General features: G+C 45.4%; 1 protein-coding gene across 1 annotated transcript; it reads left to right on the top strand.

The window, feature by feature from the left end:
* The first annotated feature begins 1,725 nt into the window (after positions 1-1,725).
* Positions 1,726-20,594, top strand: HMGXB4 (HMG-box containing 4). The gene is made up of 11 exons (XM_065400890.1): positions 1,726-1,803; positions 8,637-8,742; positions 9,399-9,547; positions 10,929-11,007; positions 12,557-13,548; positions 14,985-15,066; positions 15,602-15,666; positions 15,978-16,083; positions 16,616-16,785; positions 17,535-17,657; positions 20,366-20,594. Exons 1-11 carry the CDS (start codon positions 1,792-1,794, stop codon positions 20,408-20,410), a joined length of 1,929 nt encoding a protein of 642 aa, XP_065256962.1. The 5' UTR covers positions 1,726-1,791; the 3' UTR covers positions 20,411-20,594.
* The last annotated feature ends 1,728 nt before the right edge of the window (positions 20,595-22,322 follow it).

Here is a 22,322-nt window from a genome sequence, read left to right as displayed (position 1 = left end):
ATAGTTTAATTTATTGGCATTTTAGTTCAGTATGGAAATTTTAAAAGGGGAATTAAAAAAAACGTGGGGAAGTGCTATACAGTGAGTCCTTCAGGAAGTGTAGAGATGCCACAATTCCTGTAAACTCTAGTTGCAGTTTTTGGCTTCCTATGACACTTGCTGCTGGGGCAGAAATAAAGAACTGCAGGACAGGGCAGTCACAGACTACAATTACACAGGGTAGTAATACAGAGTTCTGTTCATAATAAAGCATTTACCTTGACACAGGTTTGCTCGTTGGTAAAATACTGTACCGGACCAACTCATCCCTGGGTGGCTACAAGGATGACAATGGGTGCTGGAATTCAGCCCGTGAGGAAGACACTACTAGTCATGAATGGATGGACAGGAACACCACTGAAGGTGCTTTCACCACATTAGGAGATGTCAATGAGCAAAATCAAAAAAGATCTTCACCCCTCTCTGTGGTGGGGGTTGGAGGGACAGCAGCATTTTTAGAGAGAGGCCTTCACTTACAGTGGGGCTCAGGTCAGGATATTCATGTGTATGAGAACATCTGAATTAATACAAATTAAGGCCCCAATTCTGCAATCACTTCAGTGGGACTACTCAGGCTCAGATGAGGAAAGTTATGTACATGCTTTACTCCTGCTAGAATTCTGCACCACTGCGCAATGCAGAGTTTGCACAGAATTAATGTTCTCCACAGAATCACACAGAATTTGTGATTTCCATCAAAATGCTTCCTTTTTCCAGTTTTTCCTCATCTGACCCTAGTGGCGCCATCCTCCCTCTTATATTTAGGGATCCATCAAATTTGCGCACGTGAAAGTTGTGCCACAGACCGTAAAACCTGGTCTCCCCCATGAAACCTGGTCTCCAGTCGCCCAGCTCTGAAGACAGAGTGGAGAGTGGCAGCTGCTGGCCAGGTGCCCAGTTCTGAAGGTAGCGCCACCACCACCAGCAGCACAGAAGTAAGGATGGTATTTCCTGAATCTTTTTTGTTGTCTGACAGGTATTTTGAAATAAATTACCAAAATAATTGAAATTGGCATGATTATATTGTGTTATTTTGACAAATAAAATATGCAGAATTTTAAAATATTGTGTGCAGAATTTTAAATTTTTTGGCACAGAATTCCCCTAGAGTAATGCTTAAATGTCTTCAGGGCAAGGATTAGCTCTTACTATGTGTTTGAATAGTGAATTACAGTGAGACCCCTGATCTCTAGACACTATCATAATACAAATAAATAGTAATGTGCTTGGATTAGAACCTAAAAGTGAAGGGGTGACTAACACAGTTCTGGTCTGTAAGGGTACGTCCAGACTACCCACCGAATCGGCGAGTAGTAATCGATCTATCGGGGATCGATATATCGCGTCTCGTCTAGACGTGATATATTGATCCCCGAACACGCTCCTGTTGATTCTGGAACTCCACCAGGGTGAGCGGCGGTAGTGGAGTCGACGGGGGAGCCGCGGCTGTCGATCCCGCGCCGTGAGGACCCGAGGTAAGTCGAAATAAGATACGTCGACTTCAGCTACGCTATTCCCGTAGCTGAAGTTGCGTATCTTACATCAACCCCCCTCCCCTAGTGTAGACCAGCCCTAAGTGTAGGTGCATCCAGCATGTCTATATAGGACATAGCCTCTTTAAGCCCAAGGGTTGCTGGGAATTGTAGTCTCTGGACAGAGCACATGATCAAGAAGGCCTCTGAGTAAGTATCATCATGTGACTGCCGGCTGGAAGCTATATAAAGGAAGGCTGCAGCAGACTACTTAGAGAAAATGAGGGTGGAGGTAAGAATTAGAGAAAATTCCTATATGGGGCTCTGGTAGGAGAGCCGGGGAGGGTATGCTTTTCCTGCTAGGACAAGTGTTTTGAGTAGGAGGTGACTAGTATCATGCTCTCTCATGCAGAAGTTTTGAATGTGAAGCTCGGTTAAGTGCTTGTAGCTTTCTAAGAGCGGGGGAGAGTCCCAGCTCCATCATGCACCAGTATTGATGGAATCCTGGAGGACCTGTGTGTGGGACCGCCTCTCTGCTGTGATTAGAACCATTTTTAAGTAGTGTTGGCTTCTGATCAGCATCCTAAGGCAGTATTAATGTAGCAGGAGCCCTACCTGGCCAGCAACTAATCTGCACTGCACACAGGAACAACTCTGCCTCAAAAGAGGGATGAGAGGTGGGTGGAGGCCATGTCCTTGCAGTCTTGAGTTTGGAGAAAAGGAGGTGTATTACAGTGAACAGAGCTGAGGTGGTGCATGTACACTGGGTGATGAACCAGAAGGTGGCTGTGTGTGTGTGTGAGAGAGAGGTGTATACACACACACACACACACACACACGGTAATGGACCAGGACCTGGGGGTGGGAGAGGTGTGTACGCTAGAGAATGGACCAGGCGATTGTGGGGGGCAGCAGTGTGTGTACACTAGGTGATGGACCAGAAGCTGTTGGGGACAGGGTGTGTGTACACTAGCTAATGGACTAGGAGATATGGGAAGTGCATGTACACTAGGTCAGTGGCTGTCAACCAGGGGTCCGGCCCAGTGGCAGGCCCTGCGCAGGTTTCAGGGGTCCACCAAGCAGGGCCAACAGTAGACTTGCTGTGGCCCAGGGCAGAAAGCCAAAGCCCCACCGCATGGGGCTGAAGCCTGGGGTTCCAAGCCCCGCCACCCAGGTCTGAAGCACTTAGCTTCACAGGGCCCACTGGGGCGTGGGGCCCCAGGCAATTCCCCAGCTTGCTACCTCCCAATGCTGGCCCTGCCTTTTATATGCAGAAAAACAGTTGTTGTGGCACAGCTGGGCCATGAAGTTTTTATAGCATGGGGGGGGCTCAGAAAGAAAAAGGTTGAGACCCCCTATCTCGATGATGAACCAGGAGCTGGTGGGGAGTATAAATACATCAGGTGAAGCACCAGCCCTAGACAGGAGCTAGGGGTGGGTGTGTTGTGTGTGTGAGAGAGGGGGGGGGGGGGGCGGTGTGCACGTACACTAGGTGAAGAACCAGGAGCTGGGGGAGGGGTGCAAGTAAACCAGGTGACGCACCAGCCCGGGGCGGGGGCGCACAAAACGAGGCCCCAGCTGCGCTCCACCATCTGTTATACTGGGCCCGAAGATTCTAGCAGCGGGCCTGGCGATCGATCGGCTCGGCGTTCCGCTACAGGCCGAGTGCCCTGCCTGCCTCCTGCGTTGGAGGCGCTCGGCGCTCGGCTGGCTCTCCCTGGGCGCCGGGCGGGCGTCTCTTTTCCCATTCGAAGATGGCGGCCGCAGGCACCGGCGGAGGCGAGGCGGGAAGCGGCGGACCAGAGTGAAGCCTCCGCGGAGCCCCCTCTCCCTGAGCGGGGCCGCCGCGCGGCAGGCTGCTCCCGCCTCCGGTCTGGGCCGCCGCCGCGGGGGACCCCGAGGCCTGCTCTAGGGGCAGAGCCGCGGGCTGGAGCGAGGCTGGAGCCCGCCGGGGTGAGAGGAGACGCGGGCTAGGGGCGGTGAAGCGGCCGGGCTGGTTCAAATCGAGGAGGCGGGAAAGCGAGGGGGCACGCGAAGCCCCGGAGGGAAGGGCAGTGCGCATGCGCAGTGGGCGCCGCTCGGACAGCGCTGGGGGCAGGTGCGAGGGTTGCCGGCAGGGCGCGCGCGCGCGCTGGGTTACTGTGTTGCCCCACGGAACTGCAGGGGGCGCTGCTGCGGTGACAGCGCTGGGTCTCTGCACGCGGCCACTGAAACAGTGCTAATGGCAATAATCCTGCAAGGCAATCGCCTCCCTGCGCCTTGGAGCACAGCCACAGGGGCACAGCACACACAGTTGCGTAGGAAGGGAGAGAAGGCACTGGGCTGTGCCTAGGGCAGGGTGCTGCCCTGGAGGCTTCTGTTGTCCTCATCGTTCCTTACACCTTTCCCCTCCGCCCCCTTGGGCTGCTGTGAATTCATTGTGTTGTCTGAGTGAGGGCCTGATGCTGCAGCCGTTAGGTGCATAAGAGGTCCTCAGTCGCACAGGTGGGCTTCAGTTGGACTCTTCGCATGAGAAAGGTTTGGAGAATAGGGACCCAAGGCCCCCCACACCTTCAGCGCTACATGTGCGTGTCCCATCGAAGGCCATAGGACTGCTTGTACATAAAATTAAGCACATGTTTTGCAGGATCAGGGGCTTAGTTTGTGAGCCCTTCTGGGCAGGGATCTTGTCTTCTAACCTCTAATCTTGTCTCTTCCTTTCCCTAATTTTTTTAATGGGACTAATAAGGTATGCGCATAACCATACACAAATCTGTTTCCTCTTGGTGTTACCCTCATCTTTCCCATCACACCCCACCATCTCTGTTGTCTCTTGATGAGCTGTATCTGTTAGGTGTTGATCCTATAAACATTTACGATCAAGTATAGTGCCTAATATCGTAAGTGGTCCCATTGAAGTCAATGGAACAGATCACAGAAATAAACGTTGTGCCTTGTAGTGTTTGCAAGATGTGGCCCTTAACATTGTAAGCTCATTGCGGGGGAGGGATCTGTCTTATTTTTATTTTTCTGTAAAGGGCTGTGCTGTGGTGTTAAATAAATTGTGTGTGTGTGAAATGCCAAGAACATAGCAGTAGGGATATATTACCCACCACCTGACCAGGATGGTGATAGTGACTGTGAAATGCTCAGGGAGATTAGAGAGGCTATTAAAATAAAAAAACTCAATACTAATGGGGATTTCAACCATCCCCATATTAACTGAGTACATGTCACCTCAGGACGGGATGCAGAGATAAAGTTTCTTGACACCTTAAATGACTACTTCTTGGAGCTGCTAGTCCTGGAATCCACAAGAGGAGACGCAATTCTTGATTTAGGCCTAAGTGAAGCACAGGGTCTGGTCCAAGAGGTGACTATAACTGGACCGCTGGGTAATAGTGACCATAATATAATTAAATGTAACATCGCTGTGGTGGGGAAAACACCAGAGCAGCCCAACACTAGCATTTAATTTCAGAAAGGGGGACTGCACAAAAATGAGGAAGTGAGTGAAACATAAATTAAAAGGTACAGCGCAAAAAGAGAAATCCCTGCAAGCTGCATGGAAACTTTTTAAAGACATCATAATAGAAGCTCAACTTAAATGTATACTCCACATTAAAAAACATAGTAAGAGAACCAAAAAAGTGGCACCGTGGCTAAAGAACAAAGTAAAAGAAGCAGTGAGAGGCAAAAAGGCATCCTTTAAAAAGTGGAAGTTAAATCCTAGTGAGGAAAATAGAAAGGAGCATAAACTCTGGCAAATGAAGTATAAAAATAAAATTAAGAAGGCCAAAAAAGAATTTGAAGACCAGCTAGCCAAAGACAAAAATAACGGCAACAAAAATTTTTTAAGTACATCAGAAGCAGGAAGCCTGCTAAACAACCAGTGGGGCCACTGGGTGATCGAGATGCTAAAGAAGCACTCAAGGACGATAAGGCCATTGCGGAGAAACAAAATTAATTCTTTGCATTGGTCTTCACAGCTGAGGATGTGAGGGAGATTCCCGAACTTCAGCCATTCTTTTTAGGTGACAAATCTGAGGAACTGTCCCTGAGTGAGGTGTCATCAGAGGAGGTTTTGGAACAAATTGATAAACTAAACAGTAATAAGTCACCGGGACCAGATGGCATTCACTCGAGTTCTAAAGGAACTCAAATGTGAAATTGCAGAACTACTAACTATAGTCTGTAACCTGTCATTTAAATCAGCTTCTGTACTAAGTGACTGGAGGATAGCTAATGTGATGCCAGTTTTTAAAAAGGGCTCCAGAGGTGATCCCAGCAATTACAGGCCAGTAAGCCTGACTTCAGTACCGGGCAAACTGGTTGAAACTAAGAACAAAATTGTCAGACACATAGATGAACATAATTTGTTGGGGAAGAGTCAGCATGTTTTTTGTAAAGGGAAATCATGCTTCACCAATCTAGAATTCTTTGAGGGGATCAACAAGCATGTGGACAAGGGGAATCCAGTGGATATAGTGTACTTAGATTTTCAGAAAGCCTTTGACAAGGTCCCTGACTCTTAAGCAAAGTAAGCTGTCATGGGATAAGAGGGAAGGTCCTCTCATGGATTGGTAACTGGTTAAAAGATAGAAAACAAAGGGTAGGAATAAATTATTGGTTTTCAGAATGGAGAGGTGTAAATAGTGGTGTTCCCCAGGGGTCTGTACTGGGACCAGTCCTAGTCAACATATTCATAAATGATCTGGAAAAGGGGGTAAACAGTGAGGTGGAAAAATTTGCAGATGATCCAAAACTACTCAAGATAGTTAAGTCCCAGGCAGACTGCGAAGAGCTACAAAAGGATCTCTCAAAACTAGGTGAGTGGGCAACAAAATGGCAGATGAAATTCAATGTTGATAAATGCAAAGTAATGCACATTGTAAAACACAATCCCAATTATACGTATAAAATGATGAGGTCTGAATTAGCTGTTACCACTCAAGAAAGGGATCTTGGAGTCATTGTGGATAGTTCTCTGAAAACATCCACTCAGTGTGCAGTGGCAGTCAAAAAAGTGAACGGAGCATGTTGGGCATCATTAGGAAAGGGATAGATAATAAGACAAAAAATATCATATTGCCTCTATATAAATCCATGGTACTCCCGCATCTTGAATACTGCATGCAGATCTGGTCACCCCATCTCAAAAAAGATATATTGGAATTAGAAAAGGTACAGAAAAGGGCAACAAAAATGATTAGGGGTATGGAACGGCTTCTGTATGCGGAAAGATTAATAAGACTGGGACTATTCAGCTTGGAAAAGACGACTAAGGGGGGATATGATTGAGGTCTATAAAATCATGACCAGTGTGGAGAAAGTAAATAACTCTGGTTTCTCTTCAAATCGTATAAATCTTTCGCCTTTTACTCCTCCTCATAACACAAGAACTAGGGGTCACCAAATGAAATTAATAGGCAGCAGGTTTAAAACAAACAAAAGGAAGTATTTCTTCACACAATGCACAGTCAACCTGTGGAACTATTTACCAGAGGATGTTGTGAAGACCAAGACTATAACAGGGCTCAAGAAAGAACTAGATAAATTGTGGAGGATAGTTCCATCAATGGCTGATCGCCAGGATGGGCAGGGGTGGTGTCCCTAGCCTCTGTTTGCTAGAAGCTGGGAATGAGCGACAAGGAAAGGATCACTTGATTACCTGTTCTGTTCATTCCCTCTGGGGCACCTGGCATTGGCCAATTTTGTAAGATAGGATACTGGGCTAGATGGACCTTTGGTCTGACCCAGTATGGCCGTTCTTAAGTTCTTATGCCATGTCTGCCAATGGCATTGTCACATTTTTAGTAATATTGGTTTTTTTTTAAATTTCTGAGGTGGATGATTTTCCTAAAATATTAAAATGAATGCAGATTAATCTCTACTCCATGCGAATTGTAACAAAAATATTTCCTACTTAGTTGGGGTGGTAGTGATGGGTGTAGAGTGGTGGTGGGTTTGTGGGTTTCTTTTTGTTTTTTTAGAAACCAGTAAAGCATGAATACATATTTATATTATAGTGTCAACCAATTGTTTCTAAAGCCTGTAGGTATATGGAGAGCTTTACAAAACACACACAAAACAAGTTCCCTACCCCAAAGAGTTTAAACCCTTAACGCCAGTATGGTGTCATGTTTGTGTCTCAGCCAGTCAGAAAACCGGCTGCTTGGTCTCTTATTCACAGATGAAAAAAAAGTAACTTCAGCCAGGTGAGAACTGGATAATCCCTGGAAGGATTACTTGGTTTTAAAAGTTGCACTTCTGCCAAGAAGCTGGTCTCTGACTGAAGAACACAAGTTGTTTCCTGTGAGATAATCTGAATCCAGCTATTCCACAATGACAAAAGGTGCAACCTCTTACCTGCACAAGGATCCCTAAAATAGAATGACTCAGTCAGGAGAGACATGGAACTTCCTGAGCTGCCAGAGGCTGGGAGTGCTGCAGAATCCCTAGGAAAAGGGAGTGCTTTTTTCCTTCTACTTCCTCTCCCAAATTGGCCATCAGAATTGCTAAAGTAGCAGGGTGGGGGAATGCAAGAATTTCAGAAAAGATGCACACCTCTGCCCCAAAGTCTCCAATTAATGTAGTAGATCTAAGGTCATTGGACATTGCACAGGACTGGTATCCAGCTGGGGTCTTCTCTCGCTCCACCCCAAATTCTTCATCCAAGATTCAGGGGTTTAGCATTTGTCTCTAAAGACCCCACTCTTTGCAACAATGCTGACAAGAAAGGATCATAACACCAACTCTGTTTTTAATTGTTTGTGTCAACATGGAAGCTAAAACAAGCCATTTGATCACTCATTTTACATTTTATTGAAATAAATGACATGATGTTACCAATTTGAGGTTTCACGAGGAAGAGGAGATCCTTGATATCTCCCTGTAAAATCAAGCAACCCCTCCAAACTTTTAACATGTGAATCAGCTAAAGCAAACTACCCTGAAGTTTGATCTTTCTCTACCAATCCTCCCATCCCTTAAGCGTGAGCATGAGCAGACAAGGAGGCACACTTCCTTGCTTTCCCTCTGCCACTTTCTTCCTGTGAGTCTCCATTCAGTTCCCAATGGGAAGTTCCCTTTTCTCCATTATGATTCCACTTTATGGGAGGGTTATTCTCATTCTCTGTTTCTTAGACCTTGTCCTGTAGACGGGAACGGGGGAAGGAGCCCAGACGTGGCAACACATTCTCAGGCTCCTGCAGGACCGCCATGGCTTATGATGACTCCAAGAAAAAAGAAGGTATGACTGCTTCATAATCTGAGAGGGTGTTCAAAAAGGGTACCCTCTACAGCCCCTGCAAGCCCGTGGAGTTGAGAGAGTGGGAAAGGAAGCCGGTCTCCTGCATGGCAGTACAGAATGCAAAGCCCTAGGGCATCAGGCTGGGTTTCTGCAGCATTCCAAGTCTCTCGTGGCGTCAGGAAGTGAGATACTGGGACTAGAAAATGGGTTTCACAGGTGGCATTTCAGACTGCTAACACCTTCATTACTGAACTCTGCCCTTGCAGCATTTATTGTCCCTGTCAACTCCATAGAACAGGAATGGGAATAGAATTTAAATCTCCTTCACAACAACATAGTAATCTCTAGACCCTGGTTTTAGTCTCAGCAGCATCCCCAGCTCCTTCTGTCTCTGGGGAGAAAGAAACCAAGACTAGGAATTGAACCTTGATCTCTTGTAGGGTACTGTACGGCACTGAGCCTTTTCCCTGCAGTTGGGGCAGCACAGCACACTAATTTCTAGTCCCCAGTATTCTTTTTTTGTTTTTTGTACATCAGTCTGCTTCAACTTTGGCCTCTGTGATTGTGTTGCATTTTATGCGGAATGAAGTTGCTTCCATTGTTCCTTAATTGGGTATCTCAATCCTTCCCTTTCTCACCACACTCACAAATGCTAGAGTGCTTAGAGGGTGACCGAAGCATTGACGACGTGGGGCTGGCAGCAGGTAGAACCCAGCGAGAGAAAAAACGCTCTTACAAGGATCTGCTGCGGGAAGAGGAGGAAATAGCAGCTCAGGTCAGAAAGACCTCAAAGAAAAGGTTGAAGGTGAGAAAATGCACTTAAAACAGCAGTTCTCAAACTTTAGCAACCCGAGGACCCCCATTTTGATTTTAAAATTTTCGCAGACCCCCCCAAACCCTGACTTAGCCCTGGGCCCCACCCTCACTCCGCCCCCTCCCCCGAGTGCGCCCCGTCCCTGCTCCTCCCCCTCCCTCCCAGAGCCTCCTGCATGCTGGGAAACAGTTGTTCCCCAGCATGCAGGAGGCTCTGGGAGGGAGAGGGAGGAGTTGATCAGCGGCGCCCGCGGAACCCCAGTTTGAGAAACGCTGACTTAAAATCTTCTGCTGGGATTGGGATGGGTGAATTTGCTGTTTTCCTTTTGTAAAAATGGCAAGTGACGGACTATGGAAAACAAAGGGAGTGCTTCACATCACTCATTGGCCGCATACAGTCCTTCAAAAAGTGGTATTGATTAATTCTGAGAGGTAGGCCCAGTTATTATCTGTGATTTGTGGCCTCAGGCCTCCCCCAGCCCTCAGAGACATGGGGGAGCAGGAATTGTAAATTTGCATATAAAAAAAAAAATTCTAGACCTTATGGTTGCATAGATAATCTACAGAATATGAACAGAACATAAAGTGATGCACCGTTATCCTCCTGATTCTGCAGGCAGCCTGAAATGGTAGCTCTGAGAGATGTGAACTGCCCTAGTCATCACCTAGAGGTGTTAATACTGAAACCTGATAGTAACCACCTTGAGCTGAAATTTCTGCTGCCTTTTGCCTGTCCAGAGGTGACTAGTTTAAGATTGGGAGGGTTAAGACCTTTGTAAGTGTAGAAAAAATTGTTTTCCACTCTTTTTTATTTTCCACCACTCAAATGGAATTCCCAAACTTCAGAATGGTCAATACACAGAGAATGTATTTCAGTGGTGGGCAACCTGCGGCCCTTTCCGCAGCTCCCATTGGCCGGGAACGGCGAACTGCGGCCACTGGGAGCTGCAGGCGGCCGTGCCTGTGGACCAGAGGTGGGCAAACTACAGCCCGCGGGCCACATCCGGCCCGTGGGACCGTCCTGCCCGGCCCCTGAGGGGCGGTTGGATGGGTTGGGAGTTCTGAGGGGGGCAGTCAGGGGGCAGGGGCCAGGCTGTTTTGGGAGGCAAGGCCTTCCCTACCCGGCCTGCCATACAGTTTCGCAACCCTGATGTGGCCCTCGGGCCAAAAAGTTTGCCCACCCCTGCTGTGGACAGTCAATGTAAACAAACTGTCTCGCGGACCACCAGCGGATTACCCTGACGGGCCGTAGGTTGCCCACCACTGATGTATTTAGTGACAAGTGGTTTCCAGAATTATCTGTATCAAGAGCCAGTATGAATTTGTTTTTGTTTCCTACTGGTTTTTCAGCTCCTTTTCTTTTCTGATTCCAGGACAGTGACCTCTTCTTCTTGGGGACAGAATCTCATAAGAAGAAGAGGAAGCATTCCTCTGATGAGTTCTTCTACGGAGGTGAGGATAGGAAGCATGCAGGATTGATGCTATGGGGCAGGAAGGCTGATTGGTAGGGCCCTACCAAATTTACTGTCCATTTTGGTCAATTTCACGGTCGTAGGATTTTAAAAATTGTAAATTTCATTATTTCAGATATTTAAATATCTGAACTTTCACAGTGTTGTAACTGTAGGGGTTCTGACCCAAAGGGGAACTGTGGGGGGGGGGTCTCAAGGTTATTGTAGGAGAATCGGGGTATTGCCACCCTTACTTCTGTGCTGCTTCTGACGGTGGTGCTGCCTTCAGAGCTGGGCGGCCGGAGAGCAGCAGCTGCTGGCTGGGAGCAGAGATGAGACTGAGAGGGCTAATTATGGCCTAGGGGCTGCGGGGGGGCTGAAGTGAGGAGGTTGGGGGCTGATGCGATGGGGGGTGATCTGTATTGATGGTAGGCTCTGAGCAGATGGGGTGAGTGCTGGGAGGGTGAACTGAGTATGGTGTCACATGGGGTAGGGTGGCTGAAGTGATGGGGTGTTGATGGGGACTGGAGGACAGGATTAATTGCTGGGTAGGAGACGAGCAGATGTGGGGATGAGAGTTCCTGCAGCAGGGGCCAAAATCCCCTTATCCAGTACATGTGGGAGAGTGGGCAACACTAATTGTCACATGAATCACATGATCATACCCTGGGGATGGGCAGGAGTGCAAAAATCAAGAGACTAACAGACGTATAGGAGCATGAGCTTTTGTGGGCTGCATCCGAAGAAGTGGGTATTCACCCACGAAAGCTCATGCTCCTATACGTCTGTTAGTCTATAAGGTGCCACAGGACTCTTTGCTGCTTTTAAAGATCCAGACTAACACGGCTACCCCTCTGATACTTAAAATCAAGAGACTGACCTAAAAACGCAATATAATCTTTTTTTAAAAAAATCTCGTGATTTTTGGGGACAATCTCATGATTTTTGAGGTCCAACTCATGATTTTTGATCTCTCAAAGTTGGCAATACTGCACATCTCTCTATGTGGCATTTGTGCTTGTTTTTTCTCTCTGAAAGATCAAGCTATGGATTTTCTTCGATTGTAAGCTCTTTGGGACTGGGACTTTCTTTTTGTTCTGGTTATGCAGTGTCTAGCACAATGGGGTCCTGGTCCTTGACTGGGGCTCCTTGGTGCTACCATAGTACAAACAATAACAACAATACTAATAATACTCAAGGTAATACTGGCTCCTCTGAATTTTCAGTCGCAGTATATTCGTGTCATGGGATGGTCAAACCAGGCTCTCTGAGTTTAATATGAACACAGAATTATCCTAACAGTTCATACTCGTAACTAACCAGAAGCCCACAGCTTCTATTTCTCTGTAGCCTTGTTTCTTGTGACCAGCCTAGTGCCAGTCTTCCTTGCAACAAGATTCAGAGGACTTCTCTAAGCCAGAAAGGTGACCATTTAGCCCTGATCACCAGGAATACTGGGGGACTCTGAACCCCTCTTCTTCAAGCCGGCATAGGAGGAGATATGTCACATAGGGTCTCCCCTCAGTTTGATTTATTTTGGTCTTTTTCAGACCTTTCACCTTTGGAGTTGCCATCAAAGAAGAAGAAAAAAGCAGTCTCAAGCCCAACCTCTTCTGACACAGCCATGGATCTTCTTAAGGCTATCACCTCACCTCTTGCCACGGGCTCCAAGCCCTCAAAAAAGACATCTGAAAAATCATCCTTCTCTTCCTTTGCTGCCACTGGCTCTTCAGAGAGCAAGAAGGAGCACCATAAGAAGAAACTGAGTGGTAGCAGTGGAGAGCTCTCACTGGATGATGGCAGCTTCCACAAATCCAAAAAGATGAAGCCGCTCTATGTAAACACAGAGACACTGACCCTGCGTGAGCCTGATGGCTTGAAGATGAAGCTCATTCTTTCACCTAAAGAGAAGGGGGGCAGCACAGTAGATGAGGAGTCATTTCCATACTCTTCACCACCAACAGCAGCAAAAAAATCCTCCAAGAAATCAGGTCGAGATGAACAAGGCTCATTCCTCCTGGGTCATGAGCTTCAAAGCTTCCTGAAATCAGCTCGGAAGAAGCACAAGCCACTGCCAGACCCACATCCACCGCCAGTCCCCGAGGGATTTGGCCCTGACACCTCCCTGTTCTCAGAAGGTCATGGGAGTGAATATGACCTTTCAAGTATGGAGCCACCCCTGGAATCAGGTTCATCATCTGGTGGGGAGCTGGAGGCCGGAGAGCTGGTGATAGATGACTCCTACCGGGAGATCAAGAAGAAGAAGAAGTCAAAGAAAAGCAAGAAAAAAAAGGACAAGGAGAAACACAAGGAGAAGAAGCATTCCAAGTCTAAGAAGAGTTCTGGACTCTCTGCCTCTGTAGCAGTAGCAGAAGTTATGGTGACACCACCGCCACCCCCTCCACCCAGCACTCCATTTGTCCTTCCTGTGCCTCCCCCGCCACCTCCTGTTTTCCACACAGATGGACAAAGTGAGAAGAAAAAGAAAAAAGAAGAGAAGGAGAAGGAAAAAGCTGAGAAAGCAGAAAAGGATAAAGAAAAGGTAAAGAGTAGTAGCAGATAAATAGGTAGCAGAAATTGTCATGTCTAAGAGGCTGTGCCATTGGGTAACACTGGATAAGACACCCTGAATTTTGGCTGCAGAATTAGCCACAGAACCATTGCCATTGTTCCAGAAGCTGAGCTTTTGTTTAAAAAAATATATTTCCAGCTCTCATTGTTATGAAAATAATCTTCAAAATGTGAATCAAGTAAAAACTGAAACAGTAGGTCTTAGAGGCATGAGTCATCCTGTCCATGTCAAATGGTTGTTAACCCTGAAACCTAAAGAAGAAAAATTAAGTATCAACATTAATTGTTTCACTGTTGAAACATTTTTGCAGAACATCAGTTATCGTGCGATATACACAACCATGCTTCAGGGCATAAACCATCCTCTAACTTTATCTAAAAGGAGAAGTAAGAAACTTCTTTTAACAAGTCACCATAATTGCCCATTTTGCGGTTTCTCACACCTTTTTCTGAAGCATCTGATTCTGGCTATTCTCAGGCAGGCTACTGGATCAGAGTGGCCACTGATCTGGTAAAATATGACAAGGGAAAACAACTCTATGCTGAAGTTGAAGTATTTGTCCATTATCTCCTAAATGAAAGAAAAAAAAGCTATTAATCTTGTAGAGGGACCACATTCCCAGTTCCATCCTATGCTGAGAGTCTAGAACATCACGTGTCCATGGCTATAAAACTGCAAGTGGGGAAAACTTTTGACTCAGTACGAGTGGTGTGGCAGTAATTAGAGCAATGTCATGTTGTAGTATAAGATGGGAAAGATGACAGATTGGACATAGAATGAGCTGGATTGGAATAACCCAAGTGAACCAGCCCATAACCACCCTCACTCAGTAAAATAGGCTCTAAGATTACATGTAGGATTTCTCTGAGCACAGATTGGCAACTGCCTCTGCCACCACAGTTGCTGTACTGCTAGTGTCTTACTCCTGTAGAAATCCTAGGACTGGAATAAGAGAGGGTACTATTTGTCAGGATTGAGTTGAATTGAAAGATCTATATGACGTTCTAGGCTTCATCTACACCACGAGCTTGGGGTGTACTCGGTGCAGCTCAGCCGTGCCTCCACTGCCGCTATCTGTGCTACCGAGGCCATGCTGCTATTTATACTCACACTAATTCAATGATGGCTAATGCAAGCATGTGTACTCTAGCAGAGGAATTGGGCCCCTCGCTCATGTGGTAGACATTGTTCTAGGAATGGAATAAGAAGTGGTGCTGCATGTCAAAATTGAGGTGTGTCAGCAGAACTGGATGTTGATCCTGAACCAGAATAGCGGGGGTTGCCTCAGGTCAGGAATGAAATACATTGGCAGAGATCTTGCAGGATTAACACAGATTATCCTTAAATTTAAATAGGTCTCAGTATAATTAAAAATCTTCCATGTTTTCTTTTCTCCTTGTGATTAGCCAAAGAAGAAGAACATGTCTGCCTACCAAGTGTTCTGTAAGGAATATCGAGTGACCATTGTGGCTGAGCATCCAGGGATAGGTAAGAGAATAACCTAGCCTCCTCTTCTGTTCATATACATCTGTCACTGGGACAGTCCAGTCAGATTGGTTACCAGGGCATATCCTTGTTTTGTCCCAACATCCACTATTGGTGCTGGAGTGCAAAGAGTCTGCCAGGATGCTTTAAATAAGAGGCAGCAAAGTGAAAAGGAGAGGCTCCCATGATCTAATATCATGGTGTTTCAACCCAACTGTGAATTTGGATAACGTCCTTTTACTGCAAAACTGTCTCTGATAGTATATTGTGCAGCCTCCTATATACACATGTTCCTCAGTGCAGGTGTATGTGCCCAGCATCTACCTGTTCTATTTAGGTTGAGACTATAGGAAACAGTCTCCAAGCATGGGTAGTTCAAGTGTGGTACAGGCTCTTCACTAACAGCATACGCATGGGCCAGTTTCCTGAACTTTCAGTATTTATACAGACTTTCCACTGTCTTCTCTTGGTTGATTTTTATATTTGATTTTTTTATTAACCTTTCCCCTTTTATTGTTACCTCCCCTTTTCCTCCTAGATTTTGGGGAGTTGAGCAAAAAACTGGCAGAAGTATGGAAGCAGCTGCCTGAAAAGGATAAACTGGTACGTATGCCCCTGGATATATTTTTTTGTAGAATAAATTATCTAAATTAGCTGCCTGGATCCTCTCATGCTGCCAGCATTGCATTTGCAGTGTAGGGCCCCTGGGTGTTACAGTATGGCAAATAAATATGCAACACCCTGCAGTAAGGGAATTGGGTGCTCTCAGCCCCATAGTAACAAAAATGTCTGGTTTCTGCTTGTGAGAATTGTTTAGCCAGTCAACTATCCATGAAGTCACCCCATCTCCCAAATCCTGGCAGCAGGTTTGCCTAATTGTTTGAATCCTGCTTTTCTTTCTGTGTTCTGTGCAGGTTTGGAAGCAGAAAGCTCAATATCTGCAGCATAAGCAGAATAAAGCAGAGGCCACAACAGTGAAGAGGAAGGCATCCTCATCAGAGGGTGCCCCAAAAGTGAAAGGTAATAGCCACACCCCATTTGTTCAAGTCTTTGGGGAAAGGGGAGAGTATTACCTGTGCATTAGGGAATAGAGAGAGCACCTTCTGCTCTTTCCCTCCTCCTTCCCCATGAGTTTGGTGTCTGATTATTCTCTTACTCAAAAATGATCCCTCTAGAGGACTGAGGATTGGTGTTCATAGGTTTCAAAAGGGCATCCTGTCCAGCCCTAAGCTATAAAGATGGTACCATTCGTACAGCACATTGATGATGGATTATATAAAGCAAGAAGGAACAGGAGAGAAGTTTGGGTATGTGCTAGAGGCTGGAGTTAACAAAAACAAAGGGTATGGTTAGTTTAGCATCTTTAATGAGAGAATCTCCCATCACTTCTATATTAATATTAGTTATTAATACAGTGTCAAGAAGTGGGGTTGGTGCTTTGCATAAGTATGAGAGAGACCCCAACCCCAAATTGCTTACAATCCAAACAGACTTGTCAGTAGAGGAGATAACAAGATTTTTTTTTTTTTTTAATCCACCCATCTATTTTAAGCTTCCCCAGCAGGTATGCTTTCACCTCATAAGAAGTCCCCCTCCAGCACTGTGGTGTTATCCTCCTCACCAGCCAAAGCCCCTGATACAGATCCCATTGATGTAGCTGCACATCTACAGTTGCTGGGTGAATCTCTGAGCCTCATTGGACACCGGCTGCAAGAGACAGAGGTGGGTACAGAGCCAGTACCAAATCAGGGAATCTCACATGTAATCCCAACATAGCATGTGTGTAATCTGGACTCTAAACTACATTAGGTTTAATGGGTAACAGTATAGTCTCACTCCCACTGTCCTTCACCCTGCATGCTTTATCACCAATAAAACAAACATATTTGAACTGCTTTTCCCCAGTGTCCCAATTGGGATTTTTGTACAGGGGACTAGCTCCTGCCATTGTAAAGGTGAAAACCTCTTCCTTCACAGTAGGATGTGGAAAAGTAATTCCCCACTCCAAAAATTATGTTACCTTAAGGCAAGCCTAGCTACAGTCTTGGCTCCTTGAGCCCAGAGAGGCCATATTCTTCACTATGCTTCCTATTTCTGGATCTGGGTTGAGGTTTAAATAAGTATTATCGCAATAGATAATAAAAAATGATTATTTTTTAAATCAAAAAAATTGTGAACCTAAGATATACTTACTTCACTACTCTGCCTTTGTTTTCTGTTGTTTCCCACCCTTTTCCTGTATTTGTACATTGCCTATTGAGATCCTGTTGTAAACTGTTTGGGTCAGTGATATATGTGTATGAAGTATCTCACATGGCTTTGTTATGATACAAACAATAGAGAAGTGGGGTTGGTGGATAAGCCCAAGAGAGAACTTGTGGTATATTTGAGAGAAGAGATTTTTGTGGTGATGGGATTGCAGTCTCCACTACTTATACCCATTCAATTCCTTTCTCCTTCCTTACTTCCAGGGGATGGTAGCTGTATCAGGAAGTTTGTCAGTACTTCTAGATTCTATTATCTGTGCCCTGGGCCCTTTAGCATGCCTGACCACACAACTACCTGAGCTGAATGGCTGCCCTAAACAAGTTCTGGTGAGTTCTTTGTGGTTCTTATTTCAGTCTCCATGGAAAGAGAGCTGGAGTCCTGACTAGCGTGTCTTTGTGACACTGGTGAGCCTCTGCTGCTACACAGATGAATAAATAGTTCTGCTAGTGCACTGTTACTATGGGAAGGATTTATGTGTGGGGAATTCACTGATAATATCCGCTGAAGGATATTGTGCACTAGATTTTCAGTGAAAGATACAGAGATGCTAACCGTTCAAGGGAACTTAACCTTTATTCCATTTATTGCAGTACTTGCAGCTCCTGTTTCTCAGTGACTGAAACAGTAAATCTGGAGCAAATAAAACAACTGTGTGCATGCCAGACACCTTAATAAGCTCCAAGTTTGCATAAGAATTAAAAGGCCCTCTCCAGCTGGTGTGTGTGTATATGTATATATATACGCATTCAGTTTTTCTGTAATTGCGTAAACATCATTCCAATAACCTGCAATTAACTCTTAAGACCAGGATTCCCTATGTGGGGGGTGGCCACCTCAAAAGATGTCGGTAAACTCCTCCAGGCAAGGGAGGCATGTGGTCTGTTACTTACAGCTGTTGGGTTCACAGCTACATATTCTTTCCTCCATTCCTGAACACTTCATAGTGAGCCCTCATTCGGCAGCGAGCAACTTGCAGCACCAGTGTAGCATGGTGGCAAACTCAAAGTGACAACGTGAAAGCAGAGAGAGGGACAGAAGTCACAACACCAAGCAGGGGAGAAGACCAAGGCAGAGAAAAAGAGAGAGAGGGCAAAAACTGGAATCAAAAGGAGAAAACATACCCAGTAAAGTACACATAAAACACTAGATGAAAAGCAAATCTGACAAGGAGGAGGAAAAAATATATTTGGGAAGAAAATGGGAGATAAGGCAAATGTTCCAGGGCATGATGTGAATGATCTTGGTTGGGTGGGGGGTGGCCCAGACACTGACTCATCACAGGAAGGGGTCTCTAACAAAAAATAAATAAAAAGGTGTGGCAGCTTCTGCTGTAAACTCCCACAGTGGCCATGGGCACATTCCCTAGTATGTCAGCCAGGTGCTGCCAGCTCAAGCTATGGCTATATAACCGTTGGACAATGCAGCCTACACTTCAGTCTCTCCCTTTTGCCAAAAGCATTCTGAGCACTGGCACTCCCTCTCCACATCATTGATGGGGCTGGAAACTGGAACCTCTTTTTATTTCTGTTAAGAACTAGGGAGCTGTAGGTAGGTTAAGGCACTGATCTTTCACTTCTGGAGATGTGAGCTCAGACCTGGTCACAAGTGCAATTAGTTTGGTAGTTCCAGGCTAGTTTCCTATCTAGACAGTTGTCCACATCAGTAAACGTGCTTTCCTCATGGTAAGCTAGAGTTGGCAGGGCTTGTGTGTCGTGTAAGGTGCTGTTTATCTCTTCAGTCAGTTTATCTCTAATAAATTTGTTAGTCTCTAAGGTGCCACAAGTACTCCTGTTATTTTATCTCTTCAGTCAGTAGGTGGCACTGCTAAATTATAGAACCGATCAAGAGACTGCCAAGATTCCAGTTCCTCCTTCTTCATTAACAGGAGTGTGTATCGAAGCTATTGCTACCTGGAATTTATCAGCCAAAACTTTTTCAGCAAAAGATGCAGATTTGGCAACACTAAAACATTCTGCAAATGTATTGAATTATTCATTTTTTTTTAAAAATCAGAAGGCGGCAAAATGTTTCATTTTGACATTTGCAAAACTAAATGCTTTGATTTTTCAGTTTGAAATGACTTTTTTCCAAATATCCTTCAATTTTATATTTAAAAAAATCCCAAACATTAAAAAATGATTGACATTGAAATGAAGCATTTTGTTTTGGATTGAATGAAATATTTTGTTTGACCGAAAATGAATTTTTTTCAATTTGCTGAAAATTCTGAAAAAGTTTGTTTTGGGTCCATCCCAAATGAGTTTCTTTTCAAAAATTTGTTCCGGAATTGCCAGAGAACTGAAAAATCCATTATTTGCACATCTCTAGTCTGAGGCTTTTTTTGGGTAGCCAGCCACACCTCTGTGATTACTGGTGTGCTGCAGTCATAGACACTACAGGTGGAGTTGCTGGAACATGTTTGCTGAGATACTGGGGACCACAGCAATGTCCTTTAGGCTGCCAACAGCATTTGCAAAGAAAATCCAGGAGCCCAGACAAACTTTCTTTCACTCTCACCTTCTGAAATATTTTCCTTTTTTCACACTTTCACATTACAAATTCTAGCAGAGTTTTTCATGAGTTTGTGTAGGCAGGGCATTTCTCCTGGATTCCCCTATTACTTCCATCACCCTGGGTTGGGCCCTTCCTCACTGAGCTTTCCTCAGGTAGATGTGGGCTGGGTATGGATTGATTGCTTCCCAATTCATCTACACTGCTCTTAGCACTGGCCAGGTGGGATGAAGAAGCAGTATAAGGCACTATGAGTGTTTCCCTTACCTCCAGGTGCCCCCACTGTGCTGTCAGTGCCTGAGACTATCTTTCAGCTAGGTCTCCTTGTATTTCCAAAACGCCGAAGGTTAGCTAACAGTACTGGTAACTTCCAAGAGAATGGGGTTGACCCCACCCTGTAGAAAATTGTCTGACAAGATGGAGATCTCCACATTCCACAGCTCTGTTACACTGAAGCATTGTTTCTGTAGGATTTGGGATCACATCACATTCGTTTTAAAAATATTAAATGTTCTCTTTCCAGTCAAACACACTTGACAACATCGCCTACATCATGCCTGGACTCTGACAGGAAAGGACCCTGGGACGTACCTGCTTCCACGTTACTGACTTGTGTACATAGGCACTATACCGGCACACTCTAAGGGCTCCGTGTGTAGGGTTTTAAAGTTTTATATCTGTATAGTATATACATAGGATTGTAACTATTTTACTTTTATTAATTTTATGAAAAGTTGTGACGTAAGCTGAGCGAATCCTTTCCTGTTGGTGGGAGAGACCTACTCAATGTATTCTCCAGTCAGAAGGTTTTTGCGTGGTTGGAGTTCATAAAACTTTTGATATATCAGCCTTAAATTCAGAGAAGCCTTTTTGGGGAATTGGCCTGAGCACAGACTGTCTGTTGATGGACAAGTCCACAGGCTTGTTTATTTTGGACCAAGCAATAGTGCTGGACTCATCACCAGCCCTCTTTCCAACTTCTATTGAAATGCACTGCTTTGGGGGAGGACTGGATGGCTGATGGAAGATAAAGGCTTTGATCTCTAGGCCATTTCTTCCAACCCCCAGGTCATTAGTGTTACTGTCTGCTGACTGGCTGGTAGCTTGTGTTAAAATAGTTGTGGAGATGAAGAATCTGTACTTTTCTTGTGGACTTGCACCTACATCATCATCAACACTAAATGCCAACCTCAGAAGATGGCCAAAGATTGAATGGACTGAGGAGAATGAACCACCCTCTTAATTTCTCCAGATCAGGGCTGTACCATCCTGGTGGGGAGGAGAGGGCAATATGTAGGAGAAACTTGCACTGCCTCTGCCCATCTGTACCTGTTTTGTGGGTAGAGGACTTTGTTTCTAAGAGTGTTGATTCCATCATCCCTTTCACCAGCAGTATTGAACAAGATTTATGGAATCCTCCTGGTGCTGCTGGATTATCTAGAGACAGTGCTTAATGTTAAAGATTGAAGAGATTCTTGCTGAGCGGAACATGGGTTGAGTGGATAGATCCCACCTGAGCTCCTTCTCCAAAGTGAGCTGCAGGAAAGCATTTGATTCTCACATAGGTGTGCGTGTGTATGCGTGGTGTATTTAACTTTTACCAAGATATGTAATAGATTTTAATTTATCCTGTATATTTCTGTATATATATATATATATGTGTGTGTGTGTGTGTGTGTATATATATATATATATATATATAATTTAAAAACAAAAAAGCCTTCCCTCCACCAATCGTGTGTGGAAAATATGTATCAGCTGTGCTCACCCCCCCACCCTACAGGAATTAGCTGCTCCTGTTGTAGCCTGCATAGACTCTGCAAGAGGGAATAGCGACAACAGGGTGTTAAGCCCTTGTGAAGAACAGTGTGTCCAGGGATGTTGGGTGGAAGCTGAAATGGAGACCCATTTATTCTGGCCCCAGCCTCCCCATCCCTTATAATTTATAGGTTTTAAAGTAGCAGAAGAAGGGCACTTTTGCTTCTGTTTTGAATTCTGGATTCTCTTCCATGGCAGCTGGAAGTGAGCTGTACCTCAATATGGCTGAGCTCTAAATCTGGCATGATTAAGCAAATCCTCAGATGTGTAGAGGGAAGCTTCCACCCAATCCTCTCTACTGTGTATTCCCCAGCTGCACATACATGGTAAATGTTGTCTTGCAGGGCTTCCTCTCTTCCCAGTTCAATGCTGCTTTGTTGGTCAGTCAGTAGGGCTGGGTTGGTAGGTGAAACAGAAGGCTCTTATAGAGCATATAGAAGATTTGGGCCCAGGCCTCAGACCTAGGCATACACATCTCAAAAATATGTGGCTAATCCCAAGCAGCATTTGAGGGAGGTGGGGGTGGGCAGAGAGATCTCAGTGGGCTTTTGGACCCTCACCAAAGCCTCTATTCTAAGAAATGGCATAAAACACCTGACTCTGTTTGTTTCCAACTCTCCACAATGGAGAGCACTGTAGTGGATGATACATACTCAGATCTC

The sequence above is a fragment of the Emys orbicularis genome, chromosome 1 (genome assembly GCF_028017835.1).
Source record: "Emys orbicularis isolate rEmyOrb1 chromosome 1, rEmyOrb1.hap1, whole genome shotgun sequence".
In the NCBI taxonomy this organism is placed as follows: Eukaryota; Metazoa; Chordata; order Testudines; family Emydidae; genus Emys; species Emys orbicularis.
This window is presented reverse-complemented; position numbering and strand designations above follow the sequence as displayed.